At 32.8% G+C, this 11,588-nt stretch overlaps 1 protein-coding gene across 1 annotated transcript; it reads right to left on the bottom strand.

The window, feature by feature from the left end:
- Positions 1–2,828: 2,828 nt before the first annotated feature.
- Positions 2,829–7,227, bottom strand: LOC107765053 (putative glucose-6-phosphate 1-epimerase). The gene is made up of 8 exons (XM_016583647.2): positions 6,531–7,227; positions 6,348–6,422; positions 5,835–5,891; positions 5,580–5,743; positions 5,256–5,390; positions 4,735–4,837; positions 3,914–4,013; positions 2,829–3,318 (listed from the first exon to the last, which is right to left on the bottom strand). The coding sequence occupies exons 1-8, from the start codon at positions 6,615–6,617 to the stop codon at positions 3,149–3,151; spliced, it is 891 nt and encodes a 296-aa protein (XP_016439133.1). The 5' UTR covers positions 6,618–7,227; the 3' UTR covers positions 2,829–3,148.
- Between the last annotated feature and the right edge of the window lie 4,361 nt (positions 7,228–11,588).

The following is an 11,588-nucleotide window of genomic DNA, read 5'->3' as shown; positions in this document are numbered from 1 at the left end:
TTCTTTCTTTTTATATTCATTTTTCAATAAATGATAGCTCCTTGTATTTTTCATGTCGTATTACATTATTTTTTGTAAATCAATATTAGCTATTTAAGACTTTATTTTGTTATTTATCAATATTTTTTTAGGAGCTATAGTTCTATATCTTCACTCACAAATTTCTAAAAGAACAAAAGATTCAAATTCTTCAATTTGTTTTATTATCTTTGAATAATTATTGTAAAAGTATTTTTCTATTATTTGTTTATAGTATTTGGTAATATAGATAACAATAATTTTCATAAGATATATATTCCATGTCTCATAAATCATAATATGACATATAAATACTCATGTGGAGTAGGATTTCTTCATTTAATGAGCTAGCTTAGTGAGACTAACATTCATTATTTTTAGAAACTTATATTTTTTTCTTTGATATTTTTTCAATAACTCTAACCATTATTTAATAATATTTATATAATTTTTAAAAAACTATATATTTATTGATATAGGTACACGCACAAAGCGCGTACCCTAAGACTAGTACAATCAATAAACGAGAAGGGGAGCCTTGTAGTAACTGATAAACTTGCTGCCATGTGATCAGGAGGTCACGGGTTCAAGCCGTGGAAACAACTTCTTACAAAAATACAGGGTGAAGTTGCGTACAATATACATTTATGGTTCAGTCCTTATTCGGATCTCGCGCATAACACGAACTTAGTGCACCGAACCGTCCTTTATACAACCAATAAACGACTAATTCCAGTTGCAACTCCTTGTACCACATTGGGTCCGCCTCCAATTTTCAATCCGTGCTGTATTTGTCGTCTCCATAATTTATTTTGTACAAATGAGTGGGCACTACTGCTAGGTGTGTCAATATCTTAAAAATATATATAAAAAATAATATACTGTTTAGCAGAGATAAAAATAGGACAAGTTTGGAAATGATGATAACATTTTTGGCTCTTTAGCAAACAAACACATCTCCATCTAATTATTATTACCCAGTCATTTGTCCAATTCTCATCAGTGGCCAATTTTGAAAAATGTTTGGGCACTTTGAAAGGTTATGAAACGAATCAGAAATTTTACACACACAAAAAAAAAAAAAAAAAAAAATTGTAGGAGAACTTTTTTTTCTCCAATTTAGTTCATTTTCGAAATTATACATACCAAAAATAAATAAATGCAAGTGATGGTCCATACACTTCCACGTGAATGACAAATGAGCATCCATATTTTATCAGGATATAATTTCATTAGTATCTCCTTTGAGTTATTTCTATAAGTTACTTTCTAAATATTAATTGCATGCGTTGTAATGCTTCCAGTTTTGGTAATAAAATTTTTATTTAAAAAAAAAGAAAATTAACTCCACAACTGTGAAAATTAATAAACCAATAATCTTCTCCTTATAAACAACAGAAACTACTATTTGAAATTTTTTAATTGAGATTTCATGAATTCTCGATACTCGTTAGATACCTACCTAGGTGGAAGTCACTACCCTAGTTCTTTTTATCAATTGAGAAAACTCCTAAAAAAACATTGTTTATTTTTACTTTTATTTCTAAATTAGAGAATATTGTATAGCCTAGCTAATGCTTTAAATCATTGACAATGGTTTTCACGTTGTTTGGTAGAATGTTTTGTCAATGGGAAATCTCAAAAAGCACTTCCATCATATCATTATTAAAAAAGAAAAAAGAGAGAAAAATAATCATCGTATATATAGTAATACAGTAATAATTATTTAGGATAATAGAGATAGTCAACTGCTCTTTTGGGAGTATCCTATAAAAACAGCGACAATTCAACTTGTAATTTCTTTTCACTTAACCATCACAATTTGTCCTTAAATATACAGATTCATATATTCGAAGGGAACCATTTGCAATTATTCCTTTTGCTTTGTTTTTGATATACATTAGAATCCATGTGTATTGTCTTGCTATTAAGTATTTATTTTTTCAGATTTGACTAGTTTTTGGATTTATTGGTTTGTATCAATGAATATCACAAAAAATTGTTGACCTCTTCTCTCAAAGAAAGACAGTGTGTTGTCGATCAAAGTATGAGCAATCAAATGTTTATTTATATTTGTTGTAGTACGATTTTTTCATTTCTTATTCCGTTTTCCAATAAGTAATCAATTATCGACCGGTCAATATCTCGTGTCAAATGATTATTTTAAAGAACTTCAAGTATATAAAGATTTAAAAGTAAGCGGTTTTTGTTGTGGAAAAACAATTAGTCTTAAAGGAAAATTCATCGATAAGTTGTCGTATTCTCCAAACAAGCTATTTTGGGAACACAAATTCTCACAATTTCATTAAGTCGATTTCGACAAAATATAAATTGACGCCTAAAATTAAAAAATTTATGATAATAGTAGGTTACTCTAATGGTGAGCACCTCCACTTCCAACCAAGAGGTTATGAGTTTGAGTCACCTCAAGAGCAAGGTGGGGAGTTATTGGAGGGAGAGAGCCGATGATTTATCGAAAACAACCTCTCTACCCCAGGGTAGGGGTATCTCTCTTCGATGGAAAAGTAACCCAAATATAGTTTTTTGAAGTAAGTTCTAATACCCAAGATCTTACTATAGAGACTAGAAATTACTGGAGAATAAAAGAAGAGACAACATTTAAATTAGACTTATTTAGTTGTGAGAGTTGGTACACCAACAAATCAGAGTGGCGCAGCGGAAGCGTGGTGGGCCCATAACCCACAGGTCCCAGGATCGAAACCTGGCTCTGATATTTGAGAGAGTAGCTTCCCTCTTCGCCCAATATTTTTTTAAGTCAAAACTTTTCTCTGAATTTACATAAACAAAGACCAATAACTTTTTTGTGATATAAAGGAGAATACAGTGAAGTTATGTAGCCATTCAAATTACAAATTTGAGGGGAAATATTAAAAAGGACCTTTCCCCAATTCCATTACATGTACACAACCACAAGAATAACAAATGGAACTTTTAAACATCAATCATCTAAGTACTACAAATTCACACCAATAAAAAACATTGATATTGGTTCTTAGTGTACGACTTCGCTGCTAATATTAAGGAGGTCATACGTTTCATGAATTATGTGTTTAACTTGGGACGCGAGACTCAGCTCGTGGCACAGGACATTGTTGTTGTTAGTGATTCGTCAACTTGTAGGCATGACGGACAGCTCCAACCTTCCGGTCCATTCCTCACCTGGCTTCAAGGTGATTGGTTTCTCGATTGCTGCTCCATCTACACAAAGCATATGTTTGTACTCGTCATCTCCAAAATCTGCTATGGTTTTAGATTTCTTCTCCCATGGATTCCAAACCACTGTCATAGGTTAATGTACAATGTTTAAAGATAATCAGATGCAGTAACTAGATTACAAACTGAACATGTCCAATGTTTTGACACCAGACTACCCAAATCTAAGAAGAAGTGATGAATGAAATGAATATACGGCATGCCAAGACTCTATTATTCATCAGCTTCAACACTTCTATCTTATGAAATAACAAATAACTTCAGGACGTGATGCTTATCAGTTACTTTCAATCAATTAAGCAAAACGGGCTCTGGAGTTTATTTATATCAATAGCCGTGGTAACATCCTTCCACAAAGGGATTATATATACAGAAACTCTACGTTGTCGCTTGAAAAACCACCTAAGGACTCTGTATAATGGATCTCTTCTCCTCTCTGATCTTTGTTTCTCTTTATTTTCAGCTTTAATTTTCATATATAAAAAAATCATCAAAAACTTGGCAATTAACGACAATCCTCCCATAGTTTAGGTGGCGACTATGTTCGTATGCTTCAGAAATATTTTTGACCATCCCAAGTTAGAGTGCTGCTATTTTTTTTATTTATTTTTGGCTTGGTTTTATACCACATAAGTAAATGCATAAGGACTATCAAGCTCACCAACATCAGGAAGCCCTTCCCTCTTTATCACAAAAGTCCGCTTTTTCTCGTGATCAAAAATTGCTATCACATCTGATGAACTAAGATAAACTCGATCCACCTGCCACAGAGAAAAAAAAATGCAGATTATCTTTAGTTTGTAGAAAAAAGGTGGAGTTACAGACACACAAACCAGTTATATGAAACATAAAATGGTCTCATCACACAAGTAAATATTATGCTCCCATAGATGATTATCCAGACAAGGCAGACATTGATTCTACTATTGATCGTCATTTCATTTTCGACTTCATTTGCTTGACTCATTTTTCATTAAAAGGAAGAGAGACAGAAGTTTGAAGCAGGACCAAATTACTATATTGAAACAAGAAAGTTAAAATTTTAGGGATCAAAACGGTTTTGACAATATCATAACCAGTACCTACTGCTACACCCACAGAAATGATCCACAGCTTACGTCATGCTTAGAGCACCAGTGCAAGCAACTTACAATTATTCTAAAACAAATGGGTAAAGAGGGGCAATACGTATACTGTGGCTTACCACTCGTACTGGATTAGTAACATAAAGCAACATAAATATTTTTTCAATACATGCTTAGAAGGGGGAGGGGGTGGAGAATCAACATAAGTACGTGTCACCCACCGAGGAGCCAAATATTAAGCAATAGCAGAGAGAAAATTATAGAAAATACAGTGGCTAGACTGGCTAATAACCGAATGGTACTCGAAGCGCCTTATTGAACTATGGCATGTGAGTTTGATATGGCACATGCTGAAAATTACCTCCCTTGTACGATCAAATAGTATGTAACTCCTTACCTCGGTTTCAAATGTTAAGGCATCTCCTTGCTCAGTGAAACGTTCTCTGTTGCACAAGTTGTCAAGGTAGTCAAGAGTCTCCAAGCCTTCCACTCTCACTTCACTGTCATAAGAGCAGTTAGTTTAGCTTTGTTTTCAAGTTCTGAATTGGGAGACTGTACAGTATATGTCATGAACAACACGATATATACCTAGTGATTTTTTAAATTTGAACAGCAAACTTTCTTTGCTGACAGATAGGGAGGGTGATGAAAAACATATTCATCCCGCTTTTCCTATGTTATGTTACAGCATTGTGCTCCAGAAAGTGTGAGTAACAAAGGGGTATACTCATTTTATAATTGAAAAACTTATCTCATACTCCTACTTGTGTTCATACAAGAATTTGACTGCAGATACTAAGATAGTATGCAAACTTCTCAGTACTACATAGCAATGTTTTTATCAGTCTAACGTAGAGTTGGAAAACCATCATTCTATTTAGAAGAATCGTTCAGTCACGAGCTGTTTATGATAGTTACCTGATATCTGAGAGAGCAAAATATGTATGGTATGCAATGGAGAAACTAAATGGCTTGCAATTGACATTTCTGATGCGTGATACCAGGGTAAGAGATCCATCAACAGCCAAAGTTACTCTCAGCCGGAATTCAAAACTAGAGAAAGAAACAAGAGAGAGGACTAACATCAGTAGCTGGACTAACTCGATAGCATGATCAAGACCGAATCACAACAAAATAAATGTATTAGCATACTAATTAAACATTTATAATTATGCTGCCTATTAAGAAAGAAATGGATTATATTGAAAGAATTTCACATTATCTCCAAGATAAAGTTCATACCCATGAGGCCAGATTTTAAGATCGTCATCAGATGATTTAAGTAGTAAGTCGGTATACGCTTTGCCATTGGAATCATTAGGGTGTAGAGGAGGAGGATTATCATCAATGATCCACATCCTATTTCTGGCAAATCCATGTTGCTCGAGGGAGCCCCGGTTTCCAAACTTCAGAAGTACACACATCAGTCACATTTTGAAAATTCAGTATGAGCCGTATCTTAGGAGGAATATGAAGCGCTGAACAACAATTATATACCTGTGGAAAACAAATTGGAATTCCACCCCTCACAGCTGTTGGTGGCTTAAAAGTTGCCTAAAGATGAAGAATCCCAACACGAGGAGCAAGCAATCAGTTTGTAGATAGTAACAAATTCTCAGTTTCATATATCTTTAACTCTTTCCATTTCTTGAGTTTACCAAGTTACTTCCACGATTTCTCTAAAATCAAATCCTTAAACTAGCCAGACTTGAGAAAACCATGTCAATGCAGGAAACAGAAGCTCACCCTCTGAAAAGGGTGAACCTGATAACAAGATTATCACCAGGTAGCAAAAATATCAACATAATGATATTCTCATTTCATTAGCCAAGAAATTTCAAAGAAGCTCAGAAATAGCCTGGTTGAACATAAACTTAAAGCAGTTTTCATTGAAAGATTAGCGGAAACACGAGTCCTATAAACCTTTCTCCCATTAATCAAATTGAGAAGAGCGACAAAAGTACGAAAACCAGAAGGATTGCTTCAGCACAATTGGCTTCAAAAATGTACCTTACTGCTTACAAAAAGTAATTCTTCACCATGGTCATTCTTCCATGAAAGAACCTGTCCTCCATGCAGACTGATCTGGACACAATAATACAAAAACCTCAGTTTATGAAAGACAAAGATAAACTGAAAGCTATGAACTTAGCCTTCAGTCAAATACAAAGATTAATCTCAAAAGAAACTAACTCGAACAGACGCCCCTCGTTGATTTCGAAGCAAAATCTGACCAACTCCATTCTTATCCTTTGTAACTTCTGCTACAGAATGATCCATTTCAAGAAAACAAATTGGATATGAATAGGAAGTATTAGCTTGTGTTTTTCTCTGATAAAACACAGCATAAAGCCTAGACCTTTATACTGAATACACTAAAATTTCTAAGAAAGACAAAACCACAAACACTTGAGCTGCAATCACTGAAGGCAGTTGAAAATCGGAGCCTTTTCCCTTGATACCTTTCTTGTGACAATCCCAATTTTCCCGTGAACCTCTACCAAAATCCTAACTACCTGATATTAACTACTCCTCCTCTCCACAAATCCAAGACCCAGATATCTTCTTGAGGAAATTAATGACCATAGAAAACAAGAAATGAACATTACTTCAGAAGTCAGAAAGATTTTAACTTTTTAATTTTTCAAAAAGAAACAACCCCAAGAATCTATAATTGCCTAGAATTTCAAGAACAAACAAGGGAAGATTCAAAATTCTCTAACTAATTATCTTCAAAAAAGGAGAGTGGTAATTTTTTTTTGTCGTAGTGGCTCTTGGACTTATTTAGCTACGAAAGAAAATATTGAGAAGTCAGATATTTGAAAGGGAGAATTTGGAGAATTAATGTATGTTATGCACATTATGAAAGCTGGGAATTTGTCAGTTCCACACTTAATAAGACGTTGATTACCTGAATTAACGGCCTTTGAAGTCTATCTTTGGTCAAAATATTTGTCCTGTTGACTTTTTCCTTTTAACTTTGCCCCTAACTGTTTTGTTGTGTGAGAAACCTAAAATATTACCGAGAAGATACTCGGGCTCTCCCTCTCATTATATACGTTGTTTACGACTCGAATTATATACGTAAATTAATCTTTTTAAACATATGTTTATAATTAGTGTAACCCTTTTGTCACAAAAGATCAATAAGTGTCTGTGATGCTATACTGTTTGGTACCAGGGATAAGGAATAATTAATTTCGAGATTAAATTTGAGAAAAATTTATCTCACGTTTGGTTGAGATAAAATTCCAAGTTAGATGTCTCGAGATTGTAGTGTTATTCTTATCCTTATCGGAGAGTGAAATAACATGGGATAAATAATCTCGGGATAATTAATTCTGAGATAATTTGTTTTCCAACCAAACGACCCACATTTAATTATACCGCGATAAACTTATTTCAAATTTAATCCCGAATTTAATTATCTCTTATCTCTAGTACCAAACGAGCCCTAAAGTGTTCATTATGAACCTCTTGCATAAAGTCTTATGTTCTTGTCGTCAACGTTCGTAACATTTTGTTTATTTTGGTCTCGTTATTTCATTCTCATGTTTTCTCTTTGATGCTTTCTTCTCCATTTTAGAAATATTTTCTCTGCAATATGATTAGGTCAATTCCAAGGAGGGGAAGAATGAGATATGAACATTGGACTTTTAGATTAAGACCTCTATCCTTGACTAAATAGAAAAAAAAGGAAAATAAAAAAGAAAGAAAAAACTCCAATATTTTACTAAATAACTTTGCAAGTGTATCCAAATTCAAGCACAACTTGGATGGCTGATGATTCCAGCATAATTTAAGCTATCGTCAGCAAAGAAAAAAAAGAAATTAAAGATAATTGAAGAAGCACATCTACAATATTAAGAAAAATTCAAATATAATTTTCTTGAACAAGAGAGCGTGAGGCGGGGAATATGAGGGTATCGACAGCGGACAGCCAACGGAGAAAACTAATCTACTACTGTTTAGTCAATAATTGGATTTAATCATATCGCTAATAAGGGTTAATCATTGTTAGTCGTAAATAATTAGCCCATTATTATCAGTTTATGTCGGTCATTTTTTCTTCCGTCTCGTTAGGTGTCCGAAGTGGACTCTAATGGTCAATTTTTACGGATCTTTAAATAATATTTGATCATTGATTGTTCAATATTTCGAAAGCAAAATCGGACATTTTAAAAGTAGAATAAAGTTCTGTCAAAGGAGGGGAGCCTTGGCCTGATAAAGTTGTTGCGATATGATCAGAAAGTCATATGTTCGAGTCGTGAAAATAATTTCTTACAAAAATACAGAATAAGACTGCGTATAATAGAAGACCCTTGTGGTCTGGTCCTTCCCTGGATCCCGCACATAACGGAAGCTTAATGCACCGAGCTACCCTTTTTATTTTAAATAAAGTTATTTCGAATGATTAAAATTTAGCTCCAAAAAATATTTAAATAATAATTGGGATAAAGGTTCTTTTTTCTGAGAGGAGATGTTTCCGGTTTGCATAATCAGCTACAAATTTAGGATTTGAATTTGATGAGTTCAATCTTTATATTTTTATTATTTAATCAATTATCGAAATTTCAGTAATTTTTTGACATATATCTATGCGCTGTGTCCAAAATGTTGGGTTCAGGCGAATCCATTCATTATTTGTTTTAATATGGTGATTTGTACATGAATTATGGCAGAAAATAATTGAGAAAAACCAACAAAAAGAAATATGAGGCCAATGCTAGGTTTGAGGGATAAGTGCCAAACTCCATAGCCGTCCTAGCAGAAAATATGGGGCCATCTACAGCTTAGTGACAAGATTCAAAAGACATCACTTACCCCATCTTCATAAATATGGGAATATTAAGTCCCCTCTAGAAGAGCCACACAAACTGCTTATGTAAGTTTGCAGATAAAGGAGGAAGTGACATAAATTATATGCACTAATAACGCAAATATTTCTATACTATTATTGTAATTTTACCAATTATAATGAGTAATTAATGGTAGGAAAAATGACAATGTATAGTCGCTCTCAAAATAATAGCAAGAAAAAAAAAATATATATGTATGTATATGTACAAAGACATTTCTATATGTTCTATACAAAATATATACAATTTTTATATACTTTTACGACTACTGAATATAAATAGTTTCGACCGAAGGCTAAAAGTAATATTTGCCTTTTAACGGTATGCCACGTTACTAATTCATACTCCATATGCATATATGTTGTTTTAAGCCAACTTGGTGTAAAACAATTATACTATGATGACAATACAAAGAAGTTAAAATGTGGAGGAAAAGGTAAAGCTAAATGTAAGTTGACGACCATTGATAAAGATAATCCTAATTTGGTGTATTCTCAAAATAATAAAGGAAATACATATAGAACATGTACATACAAGACACCAACTAATTTAGAATTACGACATAATTGATGAATTGATCTAAAACGGACTGAGTAAAAACAGAAATGACATTATGGCTGTCCATAACATCTAAGACTTTTTCCATTTTTATTTTTTATAATTAGACCTTTTCACCGTTGACAAATGTACACAATTACACTTTGAGAATGATGTAACCATTGGAGCAGCTCAACTTGGCCACCCATCTTTTCAAAGATGTCGCAAACTTAGTTGAATACTGAGGTTTGATGGAGTGAATCTTATATCATATGTAACAATCAATTCCCTAGTGATATTATCCCTATTTCGATTTAGGATTGCACGATTTTAATATACGTCAATAGGGTCTAAGACTTGTCTACCTATACAACCTATCTTCCTAAAATTACGAGTTATGCTGAAAGGTAAGACTTGCATTTGCTGAAATTTCATGTTCGTTGTTGTGTGCTACTCCGCCGACAAGCTCGACTTGGTTCTTTTAGTTAGCTTTCTGTTTCATCTTCATAAATCTTATGGCTCTACTTGGTTTATTAACTGACATATAACGAACTGCATATATGAATTAAGTTGTTAGTGAAAGCTGACATAGGATTCATGGCAATTTAATACTGTAAATAATTTCAGGAAGATGAGGTGCACTTTTTTGGTTTTAATATTTAAAAAACGATAATCAACTGCTTGATATATTTTATTGGGTTCTCCGGAGTTGATCTCTTTAGATATTGTTCCATACTAGACAAATATTGATACAACAACCTTAGATGTGTTATAAGAAAAATTAAATTATGGTGAATGTCTACTCTTCCTCCATGATCTTCTCAAATGCTTAATGACATATTTAATGACATATTTCTATGCTTAATGACATATTCAATGGCATATTTTTCTTCACTTTTCATGCCTATATAAAGACCTTGTAATAGATAGGAAAATACACACAATTGAAGAAGAAATAAGAATCTCTCTTCCTCTCTTTCTCTCTATATCTCTTAGCTTGTTTTTCCTTGTTCAATATTGTTATTTTGAGTTATATTTCATAATACGTTATCATCACGATTGCCACCTTAATTTTCACAATCACATCCTAGTTGTGTTCGATTCTCCTTAAGGTATATCACTATATATTCTTTTGGTTTATGGTAATATATATGCACCAATATACTATTTATTAACAAATTCATATACTGTTAAGCATTTATTTTAGTTGATCATGTTACTGAAGTTCTCTTGCCCTGCTTATTGTTAAAGAAAATATAAGATATAGATCTTAAGTGCGTTAAACTAACAAAAATAATTTAATAAATATGTGTAGACTTGCGTAGAGCAAACTTATCTTCAAGACATTTTACAAAAATAAAATAGTGATAACCAAGGTGACAAAGTAATAATTGTACATACTAGTTTAAATTACTTATAATTGGTGAAAAGTAATATTTGAATACATTCACTATTATCAATGTGTATGGTTATTCCTCAAATCCCCGTTTATAATAAATTGCTTTTCTTTTACCATACTGAATATATCTCTTTGTGTTTATTCATATACTCCATAATTCTTGTTTATTTGACATATATATTATATGTTACTTACACCTCTCTTTTTTTACACTACATGTTTGAAGTGATCAACTTCTTAATTAACTGTCTGATTTTTTTTTACAAGTATATTTTATTGAAAATTATTTTAATTCTTTCTAACCCATTTACTTTTGTGATTAGTTTCAATATGTCAAACTTGTCAAAGCTTGAATTCGTGGCACTAGACATTACCGGAAAGAATTATTTATCATGGGTCCTTGATGCTGAAATTCACCTAGACGCTAAAGGTCTTGGAAATACTATTATACAAGAA

This window comes from Nicotiana tabacum, chromosome 23 (assembly GCF_000715075.1).
Source record: "Nicotiana tabacum cultivar K326 chromosome 23, ASM71507v2, whole genome shotgun sequence".
Taxonomy (NCBI): Eukaryota; Viridiplantae; Streptophyta; class Magnoliopsida; order Solanales; family Solanaceae; genus Nicotiana; species Nicotiana tabacum.
This window is presented reverse-complemented; position numbering and strand designations above follow the sequence as displayed.

Excerpts from the sequence above, each read along its gene's own strand:
- LOC107765053 (XM_016583647.2), bottom strand. The coding sequence starts at position 6,617 with ATGGATCATTCTGTAGCAGAAGTTACAAAGGATAAGAATGGAGTTGGT. Across the intron at positions 4,838-5,255 it reads TTTGCTCTCTCAGATATCAG|TGAAGTGAGAGTGGAAGGCT; the intron begins GTAACTATCATA and ends CTCTTATGACAG. Across the intron at positions 4,014-4,734 it reads CCTTAACATTTGAAACCGAG|GTGGATCGAGTTTATCTTAG; the intron begins GTAAGGAGTTAC and ends TCTCTGTGGCAG.